The 25,123-nt window shown below is 39.9% G+C and overlaps 1 protein-coding gene across 1 annotated transcript in view; it reads right to left on the bottom strand.

Moving 5' to 3' along the window:
* Positions 1-2,626: 2,626 nt before the first annotated feature.
* Positions 2,627-25,123, bottom strand: part of nkain2 (sodium/potassium transporting ATPase interacting 2) — an 87,322-nt gene continuing 64,825 nt past the window's right edge. Inside the window, exons 5-7 of the mRNA XM_039782626.1 lie at positions 16,442-16,502; positions 8,246-8,327; positions 2,627-5,555 (exon numbers count right to left, since the gene is read on the bottom strand). Of these exons, the coding sequence (XP_039638560.1) occupies positions 5,546-5,555; positions 8,246-8,327; positions 16,442-16,502 (153 nt within the window). The 3' untranslated portion in view covers positions 2,627-5,545. The remainder of the gene's footprint in view (positions 5,556-8,245; positions 8,328-16,441; positions 16,503-25,123) is intronic.

Raw genomic sequence — 25,123 nt, 5'->3', positions numbered from 1 at the left:
TTCAGAACTTAAGATGCTGAAAAACACTTTGCAAACACAACAAAGCACTTGGACAACAAAGACAAACCCAAAACTTAAAAAAAAAATAACTCAGTCTGTGAATACGGTGTCATTCACATGCATAATGTAGCAAATGTAAATTAGTTGAGGTCACAGAAAGTACAAAGAAATGACTGAAAGGTGTCAGAGAAGAGAGGACACAATAGAGACTTTCCTTCTCCATTGTCTACTTTATTCCCAATTGTCTAGTTTATGTACAGTCAGTCACCTGTGTGAAAACTACCATAAAAAGAGGAGTTAAACCAACATAGATGGTTCTAGTCAGTGGTGAACATTAACAAATCAACCCAGAGCCACCTAGAAGTTTGGATATTTCCACTGACATGTTCCTGCATTGACGTACTGACAGTGAATAGTTACTTAATTTATTATGATTTCTCCTCTAGCATAATTGTTTCTGCTGTGACAGTCCAATGTCCCTTAATTTAACGTTAAAATTAAGGGAAATAAAGTTTTAGACAATTTGTAGGAATAAGATAAATTGTAGGAACAAAATACATTTTAGTTTATTCTCTATGATAAGCAGTTGTCTACTACTTATAAATAAACTGATCTAATCTGTGAAGTACCTCAGGGTTCTGTCTTGGGTCCTACACTTTTCTCTTGCAGGATATTCCTAACCCTTTACTTTTTTGCCCTTTACAGCTGTATTTCCTTATTAAACTAATTGTGCAAGCACCAATTGCAATACTTGACAACGCAGAAAACTTATTTTCTCAAATTAAATAATTAAATAAGTGATGGGATCCTACACAAACACAAAATATTCTGCCAAAGATAGCACCATTTTGGTTGTTTCAACTGAGAGATTTCTCTCTGTGCTGATTCCTCGGAAATAGATGTGGCTCAGAGGGTAAGCGGTGATGTCACATACGTCTGTGCACCAATCAGAATTTAGCGACATTTGAATCAAAACATGATGACAGTTAAGTTGGCTGCTTGTTTCCAGGCCACTAGCCATGTTTCCATAGTCTGGCTATCACCAGACCAAGCTCAATCTTTTAAGATTGAACATTAGTCTGGGGAGTCTGCTCTGTATTTTCTACTGCACAAGAGGCATGATCAACGGGCGTAGTTCAAATGACTTGTAATGACTGTACGCAATTGGATAGTCCTTTACCCAATCAAACGGGTTGCTGCGCTTCGGTAGCCGCTATGTTGAATGTAAACAAAAAACTGCTTGGTCGTTTCTCTATCGTCATCGTGTTAAACACGGCAATAGCGTGCCAGGTGGATAAGCCAGTTTGTGATTGGTCCCCGCAAAATTGTAACAGAAGCAGGATAAATAAATGTACAGGTTTCCAGCCTCAGCTGCAGGGCGAAATCAAATCGCCGGCAGATCGGGCTGGGTTTACCCAGTCTAATGTTTCCATTCAATTGTCAAGTGAAATTTAAGCAAACTTTTGAAATGTCGCAAAAAAGAAATGCGAATTAGGCATGTTTCCATGTGGAGCAAATAAACTAGTGTAGTTTCGTCAAAAGTTAAACACTTAATAAATAATGGCTAAAGATATGTTTTTTTCTTTTCAAACCTTAACTTTGAATGTTGCTTATTTAGACACACATATTTAAGAACATAGAGAAATAATTAAATTTGAAACCAAGTTTTTAGGGGCTTTAAAATGTTGAACACTTCAACATATTTACCAGAATGAAACAAAGCTAAAATGCTGCATTTTGCTTATCAAATGAAAATGTAGCCAAACACGAGATATGTCTCTCTCCCCTATATATTCATACAATAAACATATTACGTAATAGCTAACAATAAGATAACTTTTTAACGTCAATTGAACATTTAGTTACATTTATTTACTAGAACTTTGTAACTCTTAATACAGATTCAGAACTTTATAATAGCTTGACTGACTGTTTATTGATGCCATTTAACAAATGGCTCGCCTCCTACTTCTTCTGCAAATGTTCAACTCTTTATGTACAGATCTTAGATCTACAGACAAAAAGCTCTATTGACTGTTCCAATGTCTACATGTGATAAAGCAACTGTGAAGATAAATAACCAACTGTGTAGATGCTGTGTTCATTATTATTTAAACATATATTATTATTACTGTTGATTATCAATTTGTGATGAGTTCTTTGATTTTATTCAGTTTCATTTGTGTTAAAGTCATGGCTTTTTAGGTTCTGGGTTAAGTGTTCAGTTCACCATGACACAGAAAAGTACAATGTACTGCAGTACAAAGTTTCACGCACACACGCACGCACGCACACACACACACACACACACACACACACACACACACACACACACACACACACACACACACACACACACACACACGTCACATTATATAGCTGAAATCCTCTCTTATATCTGCCAGGTAGGCGTTTAGGTTGGTATTGGTTCCACAGTGCCAGGTGATATTGACTTGATCAAATCCATTAAAGACAAACAAATTAATGAATTAATTCACTTTCAGTTCAAATTCAAAACTAATGACACAAGCAACTATCTTTTTCAATTAAGCTTCTAAGTACTGTTTATGTGACCCTTTTCACAGCATTAGTTCCTGATTTGAATTTTGCAACAAGACACTTCATCAACAGTCATTTCATTTATTAAAAAGCAACGGGTGGTGTTGGTTGACAATTCAAATATAAATTAATATTGTAAAGTTAATTATGTGCTGAAGTGAAAGTGAATTTTCAGCCCTGACAGAATGGTTAATGACAGAATTACAGACTATTGTGCAACTAATTCCCTTTCCTCCCTTTCTCCTCTTACGCTCTCATTTCAAAATACACTGTACAATTAGAAGAAATAAAACATAGTAGTCCCACTTGTACACAACATAATACATTAGTAGTCAACTAGAAAAAACAGTAAACACGGCCACGTGATTAAAAAACGTCTAGAAGTTCAAAGTTACATTTCATCGTTTTACATTGTAGTAGCTATTTTATCTCCTTTACTCTGCAGACATTTCAGTGTTATTTATAGAAAAATCACAAAGTTCACATTTAGGACTCTTTGACGAGAGTTGAGGGGCATTCAACAGACCAAACAGTTCCCATTTTAAGTAGCTAGTTAGTCACACGCAGCATGAGAATAAATACGCAACAGTTTGGAAACACCTCATGCAAACACATAAACTGTTGTATCTGTCCTCCAGAGTCAGTGGAGCCTCACGGCACAGGGCAGCGACGCTGATTCGTAACCCACAGAGTTTTGTTACAAAACATGAAGTGCTGAGCAGAGGGGGGTGGACTCTGTAGTTTGTAGAGTGGAATAGTCCATCCTTATGTCAGTGTTTCCACCCAGAAATGTTCCTTGGTTGACGGAGAAGGCATCAAAGTTTTGGTCCAGTGATTGCAACACAAATGCAACATGTTTAGTTACATTTCCAGAAGGAATCAGTTGATTTTTCTCAGCAGAATAAAAGAGAAAACCTGCTAGCCGCATGGAATGCAAATGTGAAGGTATTGATTTGTGATATCCTCGCTATTTCTTTTGACATGGGAACCCAAGAAAAGTGAACCTGAGACCCATTAGTTTTGGTCCCAGTCTGTGGCTTTCAGAAACCAGGCTCTACAGATGTCCATGTGGTGATACAGTTGGCACTTTCAACATTAAAATGTGAGTGGTGAGGTGAAGAGAGGGAGCTGCTACGACTCTGGCATCCCATTTTTGTCCTTGTTAGTCTGCAGGCGAGGATGAACGCGTGCAGTGTCTTCAGAGATTCAGCCTCTGTCGTTTTGTTTCTCCTCCTTTCACCAATCTTTGTCATCCACCAGTTAGTTTAGAAATGCAATATATCAATCAAAACCATGAATAATTAATCAAATAATTTAACTTCGATGTGTCTCTGTTCCCACATGGGAATGACAGGCATTTTTCAGCTTTTTATCACATTGTTTATGATTAAAAAAAATGCCAATACATGAGGAGGTTTAGGCCACTCTGACTGTGATTGTCATTTCTGTAAAAGGTGTGTGTTTTCTTTTTATGTAAGCAATGCCTGTGGAAGATTTGGAACTATTTCTGGTATGAGGAAGAGGTACTGCAGATTAGGCTGATTGGGCACTTAATTGAGCCAACAGCCTTTTTTTTTATTAGTCAGACAAAAAAAGGGGAAAAAACTTGCCTGCCGAAAGAGATGGGCGAGTGTCGACGGAGCTTGGCAAGGAGAGCTACAAAAGGACTGAAGTGGAAGGGAAACTGTTGCCTCAATCCCTCTTCTGGGGTTGTTTTCTTTGTCATGTTCTGTCTCTATCTACCTCTACCGGCCTGTCTTGGATGGAAGACAAAATATTTAGAGAGCAAGAGACCAAAAGACACATCTGGAACAACTGTCCTGTTGGTATTACTGCTAATATGGCAGAAAAACCCCATGGCCTTTGGGATGCTGCAGCTATACGTTAAGTCTCCTGTCTGTTTCCCAGTCTGCCTGTCTGAGTTTCTATTGTAAACATTAAGATTCACATTAGTAGTAAAAACGTTAATACATCTGTTGTGTGTATGTGTGTGTGTGTGTTTGTGTGTATGCATTGCTTAATGCCTTTGTATGTGAATGTGTGTGTTTCCTATACACATGCACATATGGAATAAAAGTGTATAACTCTACACATCGCACTGTTGCTTGACATTCAACGTTTCTGATGAAACAACAGAAGAAAATGTGCAGCATGTTATGGCGACTTGTATTGAGCTCCCATCTTTGCAGCAACAAGAAACCAAATGCACCAAAAAGTAACCTTAGAAAAAAGAAGAAGATGTGTGACATTCCTATATCGGTAGTCTTGTTAGTAGATGCTTGGTCAGTCTGGTTGGAAGTCCAGTGTCTGATGTGTCAGGCACAAAGAGCAAAACGTTCCAGAGATGGTGAAACAGTTTCTATTGTATACATGGAGGATGTTTCTCTGGGTTGTTTTTTCTTCAACTCTTTGGTCAGGCATATGTGCTCTTGTCTGCAGCAGCTTGAGGGCTGCATGTTAACATCACTCTGACAGCAGAACACCATGAGTTCTCCTTGGAAGCCTGAAGAAACACGTCAGCAATTCACCAATGGGCCTCTCTACATCCCCTTGGTTTCTTTCACAACGCAGATACCCAACATCACAAGAGGATGCAAATCACTGGCTCTTGATCGCGTAACAAAAAAATGCAGTTGCTGTCGAAGCTGCCTGTACTGGTGTTGCACATATGTCCTGCAGTTACCGTGTTCAACCACACAAGGCCAGTGTTTCATCAGGAACAGAACTAACTCCATTAAAAACAGCAGACAGGCAGACCAGGGAAGCAATCTGACCAAGGACTGGAAGGGGGAGGCGGCAGCAGGGGGCAGAGGGGTGGGAGGGGGGGGATTTTTAGGTTGAAATGCAGAATATCTTAGTGTCTTCTGTATCCTGTCTACTTGTCTTTGTCTTGGTTGTTGTTTATTAAAAGACAGTTGGAGTAGTAAAAGCAGGAGGTTAAGCAGTGGCGATTGGTAAGGCAGTGCTTCTCGAGTAGCTCCTGGGTTTACTTTGACCTGAATGAAGAGGAAGGTAGAGCAGAGGGTTACACAAAAGAGTGACTGAATCCATTTCACTGTGTTGCTTAAGTATAGATTTGAAGGTAAATGTTTACGTGAACCTCTTAAACTGCAACTGTGTGAGGTACAGTATAATTGGGGACAGTAAAGATTAAGAGGTTTCTGATTAAATGCTTAGTGATGCATTTGTGTTGTATCGTTCCTGATAAAGTAATTCACTCTGGCAAATAAGCTGAACAACATAATGTTTAATGAGGACATCAAAAGCACTTGTCCTTTGTATTTTATAAAAGATAATACTGCCAGAGACAGACTGATACTTTTCCCCAAACTATTACAGTAAGAACAAAAACTGGAAAAGCAAGATAAAATGCTGTTTGATTGCTTGCCAACAAAATCAATATAATTGTTGACACAATGTAAATAACAGTGTTTTAAAATGAGACTTTGTAACATTTACGATAAGAAATAGCACATCTTCCTTTTTCCAAATAAAATGTATGATTCATTAAATGCACCCTTGCTTAATTCGAACACTCAGGCGTTTTGCTGCTACAGCCGTATGGCTAATGTTAGCAAACGTTCGGGTAAATATTGATGGATAACAGACTTTATGACTCTTCTCTACTTGTGACACGGTTACAACACCATAGAATTTTAGCTAAATGCTAAAGAGAGTTGTTGTTCAGCATTTAGCATTGCCACTGTGTTGAGTAAGTGAGTCTCTTTAAGGGAACTATTAGCCCAGTTCTAACATACCTTTACTAAATACACTTCCTGGATAGATGTTCCAGCACTGATACTAATTTACCCTGAATTTCATGGATTCATTTTCTCCATTGACATGTAATAATATAATATCTTTTGAGCTCTAGACAAAACTAACTGGCTACATGTTCAACCAACAGCTTAATCATGAGACCAGAACAACACATGCAGAAATAAAACATTTGATAGAATTGCATATATTGTTTTGTTGGGGAAAAAGAAGAATAAGACGTTCACGGTCAGAACTTAATATTTTTGTTTGTAGTTTTATTTTTAGATGTTATGATGTGTTTGGGATCATGCTTAACTATACTCCCAGTTGAATGCACATGGCAAAACATGCTTTTGAAGGTTGATCTCTTTTTTTTTCTATGTAAAGAAGTGCTCATTTCTACAATATTCTGGAGGCGGTAATTGTTGTGAAGTTATTTTGTGTGTGTGTGTGTGTGTGTGTGTGGTGTGGTGGTGGTGGTGGGGGGGGGGGGAATTTCCATTGGGACGATACAGCTGATGCTTTTTTATTGGTCCTTCTGGCCAGAGCCAATAAACACCAAAGTGAAGGGACAACAGCTGGGGAACAATGATAGCATATTGATAATGTTTGTGCGAGTGTGTGTGCATATATGTGTGTGTCTATATGTGTGTGTGCATTAATGTACAAGCACAAGATGTATATCAGCACATTTACTGTGTGTCTAAATGTTTGTTTGTTTGTATGTATGCAGTATTTGGGTTTGTGTGTGTGTGTGTGTGTGTGTGTTAGTGCCTGCATCTGTGTGTGCACAGATATGTGTATTGATGGTCCAGCTCCTGTGCGGGAGTGTGTGTTTGTGTTTGTAGCCATTATCTTGGGGGTCGATGATTTATGATCTGTGTTATGACTTCCACAAGGGACATATAAAACTACAGAATGGCGCTTTATTGCCTTTCTTCTTTGTTTAGTCCTACGTTTCATCCATCACTCTGTTTCTCTTCTCCTCCCCACCCCTCTTTTTCTCTCTATCTACTAGTCTCTCGCCAATCTTGATCTCAATTTCTCCATCTCTCTCTCCCTTTCCGTCTGCAGCTCGCTCTAATTCGCTCCTGCTCTTTTCTCTAATAAAAACAGTTATTGATCACCTGTCTGCTGCACATCAGTGGAATCACCGTTATTTTGTATTGTTGTTTTGTTGCAGGAGTGTAAGCTTTTGCTGTATTGCTTGGTGCTTTCCACAGGATGAAGTGAGACAGCGAGATTGATGCAGGGCTGTCTAAGCCTGGACTCAGACTCATTTTGTGTTATCCTATATTGGCTCTTCGGGGGCCTAAGAATAGCTGAAGATCTCGACGAAACAGGAATCTGTGGTTTGAGTCTCTGGAAATCACCATATAATCTAATGTAGCATGCGACGATACAAAATAAAAGCATCCAAAGCAATATTTAAATCCATTTAATCACACAAAAATGATACTCAGAAGGGTGCCCTTCTCAGTCAATGTGGGTAAAACAGCTTATTATGAAACACAGCTTCAGCAATAATGACTTCAAGACTTTCATCACATACCCCACATTTATTTGCCAAGTGTGAGGAGAGTGATAAAAGTGCTTCGGCAATGATAACTGATGAGACCTTGGGCTGATAAATGATAAGCCCTTATGCTGATACAGCGAGAATGTGCTTATATCATCCTCACTGCAGAACTCTAGATTTCAAACACAGATAATAAATGTGTCCCTAAACACTGTTTGCTGTTGATATTGGGTGAGATTTAAGTGTATAGAGAGTATTTGAGGAATGAAAACTGGATTTCTGGCCAACATTTCGCACAATATATGCAATCTTATTGTCATCTTTAAGACTAATATTATGGGTATGTGATAAAAAAAAAGGCATTTGTAGAAATATGTGTATACATAGACGGAATATAACCATACTTACATGTACATGGGCTGTAGCTGAAGGTGGGAGGTCTTCTGAGGCCCCTGGTAACCGTACGAGTCAAACCCTCCTATAAAATCAACTGTACAAAAACAAACACCAATTAGAGAAAGCGTATGCCTCTGTGGTTATTAACAGGGAACCTCCCACCACAGATGATTCATTGCATTAAGCCTTTCGACACCTACGGAGGTCTCAACAGAACATTTTGTACCAGAACAACCACCTCAATCGCTGCTGCTCTGAGCGCTAATCAGGGTTGTAGGCAATGAAACGGCTTCGAGCGAAAACCTGGCCTCAACTGCATGAGAATCATGATGCAAATCTAATTCTATTTTTAGGAGGAAGACTAAGACTTATGCAGCGATATATTTATGCCTCGAGAATACTCCTAACTCCTAAATTATCTAGGATGGCTCCACAGATTCCCAGGCCGAGGAGCTGCCAGCAGGTGGTTGCTTTCCTCAGACTGAAGCAGAGAGCCTGGACCTTTGAAGAGAAGAAGCCATGATATTTTTTTCACTTTGATGTTGTAGAGCTCATAAAAGGGTACTTCCTTGCCTTGATCAGCAGCGTACTTTCTTATTTATTGACTGAGGTTTTTATAACATCAAGTACAATGTGGAATTTGGCTGTCACTGCAGAGATGAAAGTGGCTTTAAGTATACCTTAAGCCTGCATGAAGCAGGGATGCAAGTCCAAACATGATGTGGGAGCCAAACACAAACGGGCAATTACACTAATTAGTTTGCTTCTGCCAACTAACCATAAATAACACACATGAATATGTATGGAACTGTTGTGTATTTACATTGCTACACCTCATGATGATAAGTATAGTGAATATAATGCTGTAACTCTCCTTTTAGAGGAATCGTTGGTCTGTACACATAATATAAATCTACAGCCTACCAGCTACTGGGTTAGCTTAGCATAAAGACTGGAAACAGGTGGAAACAGCAAGACTGGCTCTATCCAAACATGTTTGTTTTTTTGCCTACCTATACCTCTAAAGCTCACTGATTAAGTAAGGGTTAATGCCCAACGAGGTGTCCATTGTCAGGTATTAATGGACGAAGGCGAGACCTGAACCGTCCGACGCGCTTATACCATGGTCACTTGCCAAAACTTGTCACTTTTTTTTTTAAACATTCATTCACATTTTAATGTTTTATAATCAAAATCTAAAGTTTTTCCAAACAATAACTGTTTTCCTGGTTACGCCTGAGGGTTTGACTAATACCTGGAACAATCACTCGCATCCTATAAGGTTCTTATGCAATGCAATGCTGGTCACTGCTCCAGGAAAATAGAACGGACCTTAGATAACAATTGCCACCCTTGTACAGAACTTAAATTTAGAGGCGCTAGTAGGCAAATTTTAACTTCAAACAGAGCCAGGCTAGCTGTTTTCCCGTTTCCTGTCTTTATGCTAAGCTAACCAGCTGCTAGATCAAGTGTCATTGAACAGAAATCAGAGTGGTATCTTCTCATCTAACTCTCTGCATGAAAGCAAATAAGCATAATACCCAAAATGTTGATCTGTTCTCTTAATAAAATGCACAGAAGAACCATTTTATCAGTGGAATGTAGAAATTTTGCATTAAAATTGTTTGTCTTATTTTTAAATCACAGTGCTGGACTTCTGCGGTTCAATGTTTCTGTCCTCGCATACCTTTCTTGTTTCTTTTTAATTGTGTTGAAGTTGTGTAAAAATTCCTTATAAGCCACCTTGTCTTGGCTGTGAGTTTTAACACATCTCCCTTAATCCTCTTACTTCATTCATGTGAAATTGTCATAACGCCACACAACGGGACAACAGATGATCTTCTTTGTCTGTCAGCAGTTTTCATGGACTGCTGCAATACTGTGATATTTTATGATCATTCAGCTCATTATGGTTGTTCAGTCAGACACTGCGGAGACACTGCCTGTGCTCTTGATGTGCTCCTTCTTTATGTGGATCCTTTTGTGGAGGAATGGCCCGGTGTGAATGGTAAGGGTTTCCTGCTGATTCATGCTGCAGTCAAACCGTCTCAGCTGAGTTTCTGCCACGCTCGACCCTTTGAACGCAAGAGGAAATGGAGCCTCTAACCTTGTCACTGCGCTGCCTATCAAGCTGTAGCAGCTCAATTTAAAAATTCAAATATGTTAATTATAAGGCGCAGGCTTGTCCAATGAGCACGTAAGAACAATTCTCACCAGAAGACAGAAACTGGACTTTGATCTGTAAAAAAACAAAAACAAAAAAAAAACAGATGTTCTGATTTTTTATGGTCAAATTATTTTAAACTATTGTGATATTTGTTTATTTTGCCGGTTGTGAGTGTTGACTAAAAAAAGTTTCCGTTTAAACACAAAGACTGATCATACAAAGATTGCAGTGTTAGGATTTGTGTGCGCATCTGTTTGATAAGAATCTGTCTGACACATTCAAGGAGCTGTGAGACAGATACAGTAACACTCACTATGATGATTAATCTCCTACACACACCTAAACACACACACACACACACACACACACACACACACACACACACACACACACACACACACACACACACGCAGCATAATTATCAGAGTAATTAGCTTTCTCAGCAAGTCAAACTCTTCATTGGTCCTCAGTGAGTATTAGCTTTTTCACCCAAGGCACATTTCCCTACAAAGCTCCCTGATTATTATTTAGTCTCCCAGACTGCATTATTACACAGCGCTTTCCCACAACCACATTCGGGACTTAAGGCTCGGGAACACGAAGATTACAATGAATCCCAAAATTATTTTCTTGTCACATGAAAATGATGCATGTGACATGATGCTGCCATTGCGTACATATTTCATTAAGGCTTAAAAGTGTCCTGAAATACCCAATTGAACTGATTCCTTCTGACAACATTTGTCCTTTGAGAAAAACGTGTGAAAATTACTTTTGTTGCTTACAATATTATTGCCCATTTGTGTGCAGTTTGCATGCCTCCTCATTTCTCTGTGTATCCTTCTACCGTCCAAAGATATAAAATGTAGGTGAATTGGAAGCTCTAAATAGCCCGCAGGTGTGAATGTGTTTGTCTACATGTTTTAGCCCTGTGACAGACCGTGATAGACTGGCGACCTGTCCAGGGTGTACCCTGCCTCTTGCCCAATGCATGCTAGGCTCCAGCTTCCAAACCACTTTTAACAGCATCACAAGTGGCTCACAAAGTGGACGAACAGAGGAAGCTGATGATGCATGGGGCTGAAATCAGAATGTGTTAAAGCCCTGGCCCTAAACACTTTAAGTGTTTCTTCACAACATTTAATATTCATGACTAAATACGAAAGTTAAAGTTAATGGAAGAACATTCAGGGGTAGGCCTGTCACAATTAATACATGATCACCTGATCGTGATCATTTGAGCTGACCAAAGATCATTTTGCATAATCGTTGAATTCCACAATCAAGGGAATTTAAATCCAATGTTACAAATGTGGCAACTAATAGAAGGTAAATTAGGTGCGTTTCCATCTGCTAAATAAAGTGTCTAACTGGGCACAAGGTTTAAATGTCAGGAAAACAACATGGGAAAAGAGAGCTTTGCTGTTTGCTGTTGGGCAGGTTCTTCTGTTTCAGCTCATATGAGACCATATTTGTTGCAGATGATGACGAGAGGTTCCAAATCAGTACTCTCTTTTTATAGCGGGGAGTCTCCTTTACGAATGCAGCAGTGTGTTTGACAGCTCTGGGGAAAATAATGCTGGAGTGGTCGCTTCCATCCAGCTTTTCTAATTAGATAATTCACATAAAAATGTTTGGATGGAAACATGGCTATTTGTAAGAATAGCGCGTACCACTCAGTGCGTAGCGCGAGCTTAGCGTGTGTGGACGAGCGAGAGAGAGAGCGAAGGTGGATGCGCTCAGAGCAGACAGGTGTTGCCGACTGGATTGATGTGGTTTGATCAGATTTGTTGGACAGTGCCGGCAACATGAGCAAACAACCACACAACTTTCATTATGCTTGTATTGAGATGTTGCTAAACTCCGATTGGTGCATGGAAATACTGTACATTGTGGCATCATATTTTCCGATCCAGTGAGAAACGCGAGGTCAAAAACATGAATGCCAAAATCTCTCATATAAAATACCCAAAATTGTTATAACTTTGCAAAAAAATATGTGTTTTTTGTCGGACTCATAGTTCGGAGCTTACTGGGAAAATAGGTTTTCAAGGCCTTCAAACAAGAAACTAATTGATAAAGGTTCTACTTTGAAGCTTCTGCCTTTGAATTGAGTTGTTACAGTGAAGGTCAGAGTGATTTAACAAGCAGCATTTTGCATGTCACTAAGTACATGAACTCTCACGTGGATACAGCATACTCCTCAAGCTCTATCGCATCTAAAATTGTTGTTTTTCTACAACAAGCTCTCTCTCAGGCTGCAAAACAAGCAGGGATGTGCAGCATGGAGAGCCAGGGGCCAAAATACAACAGTTAAGCACAGGCCAAATAATAACTGTTTGACATTAATTATTTAGACATGGAACAAGTGGCATTTTAGGTTTCCTGTCATCACAAAGCTCATTAAAATGCACTGTTGAAAAATTCTCCTCTCAAAATAACCCCTGAAACTTAATTTATACCACATTAAACGTGGGATAAATGCAGTGTTAGATCACTCTTAACTGTTTTTTAAGTCGCAATGTGATGATTTATAATATTTATCTGTGACCTCATTGAACACATAACACATTTTTGTCACATGAAGAGACGCAGGTCTTGTATGCAGCGCGCTGAGCCACAGTTTTATAACAAATGGAAAATATTTAAATCTCCAATCTGCTTTGGACAAGAAGGAACGCAGGAAAACTTGTCTCCTGTCAGCACTTCAAACTTTTTCCACTGATCCAGTCTGCATTTATCACCTATCAATATTTATGTGTCGGCAAACACCACCCTGAATTCAGTGTTGAATAAGACATGCTTGCGTATTGATCCTCCCGCAGAACGGCTGCGTCTACTTTAATGGAAAAACTAAACTGATGGACTCAGGTAAATGGGCTCATTCATGTTAATGCTCACAGGCACACACTGCATTCAAAATACTACAATCGCAGAATTAACATTGATTAACACATGATTTGCCCCATTTTCTTCGTCTGTAACTGCAACTTCAAATGCAATCCATTTAGACATCCTAAATGGTAGTCAATGACACACTTCTCAATCAACATGGTTGTATTGATGAACTGATGCATTTATAAAAGACTGAATAGAGATAAATGATGTATGGATGGGTGAACATGTTTTGTTGGTCTGTTGCTTGGTGATGATGGTTGAAAGTGGTGAGTATGTGGGAGAGACGTATGAATGAAAGACAATTTTGATGGAGCATGAATCTACCTAGCACTCCTCATCCTTCACACTCTCTCTCTCTCTCTCTTGTCTCCTTCTCTGTGTGTCACTGTAAATGAATGAGCCTGGCTGCAATAGCTGGAGGCTACAGGTTTCACTTTGAATTCGGTCTAAATGTCAGTGAAGGCCCTCAGTCCAAGATGGCTTCATTCAAACCAAGAGTGAACGAGAGGACACACCAGGAAATAGCGATGAAGAGAAAACAGAGGAATTTACTTCACCAGTTTGACTTGATTCCTGAACTCAGGAGCACCAGTGTTCAATGTTCAATGTTCAATTTATTTATAAAGCACATATTAATACAACAAAAGTTGACCACAGTGCTGTACAACAAATAAAATAAAACAATCTCCAAGACAATTAAAGTCTGGACCTTGCCACTAATAAATACTACTAAAATCCTATCACATCATTAACACAGCACTCATAGATGATCAAAAGCCAGAGTGAAAAAGTAAGCCTTCAAATGTCGTTTAAATTCTATAAGAGAAGAACATTCCCTAATATAGGGAGGTAAACTATTCCACAGCCCGGGAGCAGCAGCCGCAAAAGAGCGATCCCCTCTCATTTTTCTGTACGTCGCGGAACTACCAAGATATTTAATGATTCCGGCGAAGTGCTCTTTTGGTTTATTCACCTGGATTAGATCGGCTATATATGTCGTGAGCAGTGCCATGCAGTGCTTTAAAACAAATAGGAGTATCTTAAAGTTAATCCTGTAGAAAACCGGCAGCCAGTGTAGTTTTTTAATACAGGAGTGATATGTTTACTTTTCCGAGTGCCTGTCAGTAGCCTATGCGGCCGCATTTTTGCACTACTGGTAGTCTGTTTAAGGTTTTCTGATGAACACCATAATACAATGCATTACCGTAGTCCAGTCTTGTGAAAATAAACGCATGCACTATCTTTTCCAGATCCTTCCGTGTTACAAAAGACTTCATTTTAGCGATTAGTCTTAACTGGAAGAAACTTATTTTGACTACTTGATTTATCTGTTTATCAAATTTCAGTGCACTATCGCAGATTATACCTAAGTTTTTAACTGATTCATCAGATAGGGGATAATGTGCGTGCCAATTCAATTTTAGATGTATTTGCGGACTCTGAAGGACCGAATAAAATCATTTCAGTTTTTGACTCATTCAAACATAAAAATTTTGCCGACATCCATCTTTTAATCTCCCCAAAACACTCTGTCAACCTTTCAACAGCAGCAGGGACAGCTGGTTGTAAGGGAAGATACAACTGCGTGTCATCCGATAGCAGTGAAAGGAGACATCATATTTACCCATAATCTGACCTAAAGGCAACATATATAAGGAAAAAGACTGGTGCTAAAATAGATCCTTGTGGAATACCGCATGATAAAGATGCGGAGCTTGACGTATATTCTCCCATTTGCACCGAAAAACTTCTGTTTTGAAAATAAGATTTAATCCAGTCTAAGACATTACCTCGGATACCTACATACTTTTCTAAGCGCGCAATTAAAATATTGTGGTCGATTGTGTCAAACGCTGCTGTAAGATCCAAAAGCAGAAGTCACCCGCGTACCACTGTCTGTGACCATAAAACGTCATTAAAAACTTTTAATAATGCAGATTCTGTACTGTGTTGTTTTTTGAACCCCGACTGAAAAACTTCACCGATAGAATTGTTAATAAGGAAGGACTCAAGTTGAATGAAGACTGCTTTTTCCAGAATCTTTGCTAGATAGGGTAGCTTTGAGATTGGTCTGTAATTGCACATTACACTCTTATCTAAGTTTGTTTTTGTTTGCACCAGACACATAAACCTAAACCACCTGTACCTACTTTACCAAATATATTCCAAATTGACAGGTAGCTAAACCCCCTCCCCCTGAACAGTGATTGTCCAATCATAGCTTAGCAACCGTAACTAAGCCCTGCAGGTCTGTCAAGCTTTGAATTTCTCCACATAGTGAAGCAGGGTGCATGGGGCCGTTGAGCGATGCCTGATATTTAAAGAGTTTGGAGGGTGGTGCATTTCTTGGACCTTTTAAACAGCGTGTTTGTCTGCTCTATGTGAGCTGCACACGTTAGCAAAAGACGCTAGCAAAGTAACACTGTACAAAAAATAAGCACAGCAGAAACGCCAGATAGGTCGGACCACTGTTCTTAACTATACAGTATATCTTTAAACGTTACAATTAGGTCTACTGCTGACATACAACACACATAAAAGAACAATATTGATATTTTACTTCCATGTCTTCTGCATGGATCATGAACTGGTGAGACATGGCTGAGACATGCAGCTTTTAAGCCTCGGGCCTATTAGCACAATGTCATGTACTGTATGTAGCCATCAAGTGCATATTTAAGGAGTTCTCGTTTTAAAACGAGCTGGAAACATTACAAAAGTCAGGTGACGAGTTTTCAACCTACTCTTTGAGCTAATGTATAGCTTAATTAGTTAACTAGTACAGCTGATCAAATCTGCTAGCAGTTGTCACAAAATCCACAGTTGCCTTGGAAATGGGACGCCAGCTTTTTTCTACCTCAGTCTAAAATTAAGGAGGCATTGTTTAAAAAAAAAAAAATACTAAGAATTTAGATGGTAAAACTGCCTCCATTATCACTGTTAAACTGCAAATGTGCCTGGATAGAATGGTAAGCTTAATGTAACAGGCGTAGCAACAATGGCGCAGCTTAACGAAAACAGTCGAAAACAGTGACTTTTAACACAGGATGAATATACTGTAGACATCACTTTTTTTAGGTTTTTGGGGTCTGGTGTAAAATGTGTGTGTACATGTGAGTGCATGTGTGAGAATGTGTACTTACAGCTATCCTCTTCTTCTGAAATGAGCTTGACAACATAGCAGGCGTAGATAAACCCCATCAACTAGAGACAAAGAGAGCAGCAGAAACAGAGGAGGGATTATTCGTTTGTGTGACAGACAGACAGACAGACAGACAGATAGATAGATAGATAGACAGACAGACAGACAAAAGGGGTGCACGATTCAGAAAATGTCACGATTCGATTCAATATTGATTTTTAAACTTTAAAAACGATTCTTGATTAAACAAACGATTCACAGTATGTAAATGTAGTTACTTTTCCCATGTGATTGCAGTAGACATACAATTTAAAAGAAAAGAAACACATCAAATTAAATGTAGTCTGATATTAGAGGTGTTGAAATTAATCAAATAATCGATGCATCGAATCGGGAACATGGACGATGCTGCATCGATAATCGGCAGGCTCATAATCGATTATTTCTGTTTACAATTTAATGTAGACCTAACAACATTTCTGTTTACGGTACATATTATGGTATGTTTTGCACATTCAGGAAGTGCCATGTGCTCAGTGCTATAGTTTTATGTATCCAATTTATTTAGTATTAGAGCACTGCAGAATGTTTTGTTTTTGAAGCTTGAAAAGCTATGAATTAAATATCCTACATGGCTTTAATAGTATAAATGTTTTTGACACATCGTGATGCATCGAGATATCGAACTGAATCGCTGACATGATAATCGTAATCGAATCGGGAGAGCAGTGAAGATTCACACCTCTAGTTGATATTACTTCATACGTCTTCATACAAAAATAAAAACTTTTGCAACTAAAAACTGCAAAGTGCCAAGCTTTGGCCAGCTTTCAAATACATTTAATTCAAGTACAAAATAAAACTGTTAAATAAAAAGAGCTTTTCGTTCAGAGTTCGGTGGGAGTTTAGAGCATTGAAAGAGAGTGCATTGGTTGACTGGCATGTTAGGTACTTTAGGTTGTTGTTCGTCCACGTCTTTAAAGCAACACTATGTAACTTTTAGCTGCAGCTGTAGTTCCAATGAGAAAACCTGTAGGGGGCCCGAAGCGGGAAAAGTTACATGGTGTTGCATTAATGTTAATCTCTGGGTGATGGCATACCATGTGAGTTCTCAAGTTTGTGGTCTTCCCCTCGAGGTTATAAAAGCCAAAATGTGGCCAAACTCTTGCCTTCAATGAGTATGGAGCAGGTTGAATAATTATTTCTGTGAGGTTTGCCATTGTTTGCGCCGACTAAACTACTTCTGCTGCACTCGTTCTTCTTTAACAAGAGTGCCCAGGTGTCAGTGTGAATTTGACGCAGCGCCATCTATGGGAATGGCGAGCTAAACTCATTTCAGGACAATAGTATACATGCCATTACAAAAAGAAAAAAAAATTGATTTTTGGAATTCTATGAATCGATTTTGAATCGGTAGAGCTTGAATCGCAATACGAATGTGAATCGATTTTTTTTGCACACCCCTAATAGATAGATAAATAGATAGATAGATAGATAGATAGATAGATAGATAGATAGATAGATAGATAGATAGATAGATAGATAGATAGATAATGGATATTAAACAAATTGTTGGAACGGACAGGGTAAACAGGTGTTGGTCTAAGTGGAGCAGAACAGCTCTGTGGTATATTGCTCCAAAATAGAGCACTTGACTCAATGGACAAACACACACACAAAACAAACACAAAAACACACACACACACACACACACACACACACACACACACACACACACACACACACACACACACACACACACACACACACTTGTATCTTCAATGACAACCTCAAGGTTAGCCTAAACTTTCATGGTTTCCCAGCTGTACTGACACAGTTTTCCTTCAAATATTTTTATTATGTTATTTCATTAAACAAATACACAAATGCGTACAGTGTCTGCATATCACAGAGAAGACACGTCGTTAAAACATACAAGTATAAGAAAATGAAAAAAAAGATGTCTCACAATGTCTCTATTATGGCGCTGTGTAAACATTAGTGAGATTGTGATCGCTGAAATTGAATTTCCTGTATTGCTTTGGTGTTATGATGTCAAGGTAGATAGTTACGTATTTGTCGCTATTGTCAAAATGAAAACCTCACCACTACCGCCGCCCGCTCTGAGAGGGCTTTGTTGTGCCGGGCTTGTAACTAAACGCAGAGGCGTATCCCACATTGTTCTCTCTTATGGTCTCACCTCCGCTTGAAGCCGTTCATAAACCTGAAAACAATAACGGCTGCAGATTGAACAATAAAGGGCCTACAGTGCTGCTCCCTGGAAGTAGATCCTTTGTGTGTGTGTGCGTGTGTGTGTGTGTGTGTGTGTGTGTGTGTGTGTGTGTGTGTGTGTGTGTGTGTGAGCTTGTGTGAGCGTGTGTGAGCATGTGTGTTTTGACAGTGATAAAGCAATCCACACTAGCAGAACACCTTTGCTCTCTGATCTGCTCTCCCATTGGCTGTCTGTTTCCAAGGCGACCTGTGGGAGGTGCTGATTGGAGCGAAGATGCAGTAAGACGGTACAGCCAATGTGAGGTCGGATTTCTAGTGACTTTCTTACCCCAGCGATGATAGAGGAGGAAAGAGAGATAGAAAGAAAGGAGGTAAGAGAGGAAGATTTAGAACACATTAAGCGGACTAAAGGGGCCAAAGGAGGATTTAAGTGTAACCAAAAATGACCTGGTTGGTATTACATGGACACACACAGCCATACACATACATGTAAATACACACTGAGCTGCAAATGTGAGCAACTACATTTGAGATTCAGAGTATATCTCAAGGTCCTGACCTCATTTAGTCTAAATAATGTTCAGCTCCCAAAGCACCTCCCTCCTGTTCTCATACTCTTGCTCTTTCCTTCCTGCTTCTGTTCATTTCTCCCTTCCTCTATTTCCTTCTATCAGTTTCTTTATTTCTCCTCTCTCCCCCCTTTTTTCTCTACCTGTCTCTGACAAATACACGAGTTATAGAAATATAGTGTTTTTCTCAGCGGGGGATGCATTTACTTAAAGCTGAGCCAAAGACTGGAAGTAGACAATGCTGCCAGTATCAGCATGGGGATCGACGGTGATGAGAAAATCTATTTGGATAACACAGGAGGCTTTATGTATCAGAAATGCCTCGGAAGAAATTGCCACTGTTCAAAGATGCTGATAAACTTTACTGCCACTGACAGCGGTTTAGTGGAATATCTTTATTTTGAAAGATTAGGATGACCTCAGTCCACAGACTGCCATTGTCACTCCGGCTAGAATGATTCACTATTAGTTTTCACTTAAAGTGCTCATATTATGTTCATTTTTAGGTTCATAATTGTAGTTAGAGGTTGTACCTGAATAGGCTGGTTTAATAAAAAAACAAAAAAACACACTATATTTTTGCACTGCATATTGCTGCAGCTCCTCTTTTCACCCAGTGTGTTGAGCTATCTGTTTTAGCTACAGAGTGAGGCATCTCACTTCTGTTCCATCTTTGTTGGGAGTCGCACATGCACAGTAGCTAGGTCAGCACTGTAAGGTAGTCAGAAGCAGAGTATGAGGGCGCGCCACGCTAGCAGCTAGGCGAGCATTATAACGTGTGTTACAAAGTGACGCACGTTCGTCACGGAAGTAAAGGCTGGACTACAACAGAGCTGTTTGGAGTAGTTTGTGAACAGTGTTTTCTGTTGGAGATGGTAAGTCCCTTTGGGGTGGACTTTGGGCTTTTTCACTTTGTAAACCTATAACGTGCACAAAAAGATATAAAACACAATAAAGGAAAGGGAAAAGCCAAAAAGCAGAATATGAGCACAGTTTTTTTTTAAGTTTTATTTTGGGCATTTCAGCCTTTAATGGAAAGTGCAGCCAGATACGAAAGGGGAGAGAGAGGGGGAAGACATGTAGGAAGTCGGACTTGAACCGAGGACCTTCTGCATCGAGGTATACACCTCTATACATGTGCGCCTGCTCTACCGACTGCGCTAACCCGGCCACACATATGAACACTTTAGAGGACACTTTTAATGTCACAAAGTCAAAATGTTTAAAAGACTTTCAGGAGTTTTCCTGTCACAAGCAGTAAACGCTGAACCGGAGCCTGTTCTGTCTTCTGCAGGCTCATTGCTTCTGAAAATGACTTTTGGGTGCAGTTTTGTTAGTACCACTGAACAGAGTGCAGGGAGCCGTGCCACCCTGCAATAGAGAACATTTGATCAGCTGTGACAAGAGTGCGTTTCTCTGCACATCAATATCCTGTTAATATTCTGGACACTCGCGTATTCCGTTTTGGTGTTGCTGCATGTAAACATAATATCCTGTTATCTTCTCCCGGTGTGAAGGAAGCCAAATAAAATAGCTGTCGGTGCACCAATATCAGCTATGGCGTTGTGACGTGTGTGCGCCTTATCTTGTTTAATGTTGGAGTTGTGGGTCTGAGTAGGTTTGGTGCCTGCAGCTATATTTGCACTACTCGCTGTTTGTGAAGCCTGAACACTTAAGTATATATCATTTTGAGTTTTGTGGTGCTAAAAAGTTCTCCATAAAATAATTGATATCATAACAAAATCTTTAACAACAAATGTTGATATGAACAAGATTATTAAAAACATCCAAACAACCATCTAGATCTCTTTGCCCACAGCGCTGTACACTGATCTTGAAGGTAACTTTATGTATTTTTTTTAATCTACAATATTTTTTCATGCATTGAAGCTTAAAGCATTCCGATTCTAATATTGCCACCAAGTGAAATGAGAAAGTAACTATGGGGAAATGAAACTTCTACCAAGGGTTATGTAAATTAATAATAAAAATCTGGGAATGAAATGATTATTATATTGTTTAATATAACCACTTGGTATGGCAACCTAAACGTAAAAGACAAAAACAAGCTTTCCAAAAAGCAGGGAAGGGGATTGGCAGGCCACAAAAGCAGCCTAATGATCTATTTGACAGTGCCGTACTCAGGAAGGCCAGACAGATATCTGTGGATGCCTCTCACCCACTAAACTGTGAGTTTGAGTTGCTCCCGTCTGGCCATCGATTCAGGGTCCCGAGGGCGAGCCGGAATATTAATAAGAGTTCCCCATGCCGTAGAGGCACTGAATGCAAAATGACTGCACTATAAAAAGACAAGGTATTTTTAAATATGTTCTCTTGTAGGCTGTATCCTACCTCCTCTCCACCTGCTGTTGTTTCTGCCCATTGCACAGTTGTTGTTTTATGTTTAATGGCGTGTAGTATAAAGGTCCAGACACACCGAGCCGATAATCGGCCATCGGACAGTCTGGCGAAGTCAGTGGCTTGAGTCTGTTCGGTGCGTTCGGTGTGTTCGGTGTGTTCCGTGCGGTCGTCCGTCGGAGGTGTTACTTTGGTGTGTTCCGAGGCACTTTTTTGACCAACTCGGGGAGACTCATCAGTCCAACTGCCTTTTCTGCTGAGGGTCGGCCGTCTGGTCGGTGTGTCTGGGCCTTTAGTGTGCTGTATGTTTAATGTTGATAACATCCAATGTCATGGTTGTGTTTTAAAGGTCCCATGACATGGTGCTCTTTGGATGCTTTTATATAGGCCTTAGTGGTCCCCTAATACTGTATCTGAAGTCTCTTTCTTGAAATTCAGCAGAATTACAGCCACTAGAGCCAGTCCCACAATGAGCTTTCCTTAGTATGTGCCATTTCTGTGTCTGTACCTATTGAGGAGGAGAGGGGGGGAGCAAGGTGGAGGGTGTGGGTGTGGTCTTGACCAACTGCCTCTTTGCTCGTTTGAAAGCCATGATGTCTCTCTCTCATGGTGGGCCAAATTCTCTGGGCGGGCAAAGCAGAGAAAGGGGAGGTAACCTTGATTTGATTTGATTCCAGATCGGCCCATCTGAGCTTTCATTTTCTCAAAGGCAGAGCAGGATACTCAGGGCTCGGTTTACACCTATCACCATTTCTAGCCACTGGGGGACCATAGGCAGGCTGGGGGAATGCATATTAATGTTAAAAATCCTCATAAAGGGAAATGTTCATGCCATGGGACCTTTAATGTTTTGGAGATGCCAAAAGCCCTATTCGCACGGGATAAGTATTATCTAGGGACCTCGTGTGAATTATAAATTACCCACCCACATCTGATTTTCATCTGGCGCATTCGAACGGGATAAGCGAAGCCTGTGATTTTACTCGAATTTACTGACATTAAGCAACAGTAGAAACATGGGTGTGGGTAGCTCTGCCACGTGTTTGTCAGATCTCGAGGACACACGCACACAATCTCAACCGGGTAGTCAGTCATCGTCCGATCTGCGACCTCTCCTTTTTCTTTCTCTCACTTTTTTCTCCGGGTGGAGTCAAGCAGGGTCCGGTTAGATGGATAAAACAAAACATTTCACCAGGTTAAAATCTATTAGCTCAAGCTTTACGCTTGATTTATTTGTAACATTAACCTCTAATTATGAAGTGAGCCCCCTCGCTTGATTGTGCATTATTTTTGATAAGCTATTGCTTGGAGCATAGGCGCCGATACTGTGGGTGCTCCAGAGCTCGAGCACCCATGGAAAATACTGAGCACCCACGTGTGCTAGACTGCCAGTAGGCTACATTCATTTAAAATGAAACATTGGAGTTGGTGCTAAGTGGAGCGGTGGCATTGATTCTTAATTTCCCACGAAGCTGATCGCGGTTACGTGTCAGTTACATTTTTCATCTCCAATCCAATCTGCATTTGTGAGAAGTGGCGCTATCCTTTATTATCGAGTTAATAGGCGTGTGTGTTTGTGTCGGCTGCTGTCCATTTCCTAAGGTTCTGAAATGCAAACATTTTTTGACTACTTTCTTTTTTTAAAGGGCCGTGCGCCCGTGAGCACCCATGGAGGAAAACATAAATCGGCGCCTATGGCTTGGAGATGTCTTGTCGTTACCTCTAGATGTATGATACAAACATAAAAAATATACTTGCCGCATGCTGCTATACATGTCATCCATCGCCATCTAATCATTCTTTTTGTCTTCGCACTTGTGGTGGTTTTCATCTTTCTCTTTCTGCAAATTGTATATGATGTATAGCGACATGACCCAGCACCCAAAACACTGTCAAAACACTCCAACGCACCCTCCATTCTTTGCGAAAGATGGATAAAAAGGCGCAAAAGAAGGAAATAGGTACCTTGAAAAAACAAAAAAGCCCCGCCAAATCCTGGACAAATCAGAGATGCCGATTCGCACGGGACTAATATTATCACAGGACCTCAGTTTTCGGCGAAATATGGTAGGTCATTTGCGGGGGAATTATTACTTTACAAATTACAGACATGACCGATTCCCACAGGATTAAGATCACAGACAACCTCCGCAATTATTACAAATGACTGGAGGTCACCAGGTAATACTTATCCCGTGCGAATAGGGCTAAAGACATATTTCCACCAAGGTGGACTATAAAGTCTTATCTTACTGTATCTTATCTTATTTATTTATTATTATATATATTAAATATAATACCATACCATCAGTGTTAATTAATTCATTCCAATTGCTTTCATTTTTTATTTTTTTTATTTTGAATCATTAACAACAGAAAAATGTTCCTCAACGGACACTTCCACTGCTTTCATCTCTTATTGTTCAACTGAAAATTCATCCGCTTTCAGGGCTTACACTTCAGCTGACCCCTCCAGCCAAAATGTATCACACTCACACATGCTTTCAGTTCCTCTCAGTCCTTGAAATTTAAATGAAACCATGAATCCTTTCAGCACTTAACTTCACTCAACACTTGAAATTAAATTAACACTTTAACTTTAGTCAGTGCTATACGTAAACAATTTTTATTATGCAACAAAAAAAGTTTAGTCTATTCTAGTTCAAAAACTTTAAAGAGCTAAGGAATTTTTTAACAATTAATAATGGTGAGTGACCACAGTGTGTGTGTGTGTGTGTGTGTGTGTGTGTGTGTGTGTGTGTGTGTGTGTGTGTGTGTGTGTGTGTGTGTGTGTGTGTGTGTGTGTGTGTGTGTGTGTGAGAGAGAGAGATGCAGTGCTTTGAAATAATGCAATTGATGTTCTCTACAGTTACACTCACTGATACTTTTAGTTTAATGTTTTCTAAAGTGTATTACAACCATGCCAACTCCTTTGTCTGTTGCAATGGGTTGCAAATGTGTGTGTGTGTGTGTTAGAACAAAGCAACAAGAAGAAATATTTTAGCTTCTCCCCTGTACCTCTTTGTTGTTATACATATTTCTTACCCTGGTTTGCAGCTTTTGTCAGCATTTGGATGGACCGAATTAAAGTGAGCTGTTCCCTCAGGTTTCTCAGACAGACACCGGTTCCTTTTTTCATTTTGTCTGTGGATTAGGGTTACCTAGTTACCGCGGCAATACTGAAGGGTATTCGGTGTGACGAGTGAAAATAGAAATAGCACCACTTCAGCATGGACGGGATCACTGCCCCGATCAGCCTGACAAGCAAGAACCTGAACAAGTTCACTACTTCACCTCACAGAGTCATGTACCTCATTCAGAGCAGAAACCATTTTAATTGGCTTTTATGTGCACGGTGACACACACTATCCCAGAAGGCAGGAAGACCCATATCACATTTCTTTAAAAGACTGTGCAGCAGGGCGACTGGGTAGCTCACCTGCTAGAGTGCGCGCCCATATACAGAAACTCAGTCCTCGACGCAGTGGCCACAGGTTTGATTCCGACCTGAGGCCCATTGCAAG

This window comes from Perca fluviatilis, chromosome 18 (assembly GCF_010015445.1).
Source record: "Perca fluviatilis chromosome 18, GENO_Pfluv_1.0, whole genome shotgun sequence".
In the NCBI taxonomy this organism is placed as follows: domain Eukaryota; kingdom Metazoa; phylum Chordata; class Actinopteri; order Perciformes; family Percidae; genus Perca; species Perca fluviatilis.
This window is presented reverse-complemented; position numbering and strand designations above follow the sequence as displayed.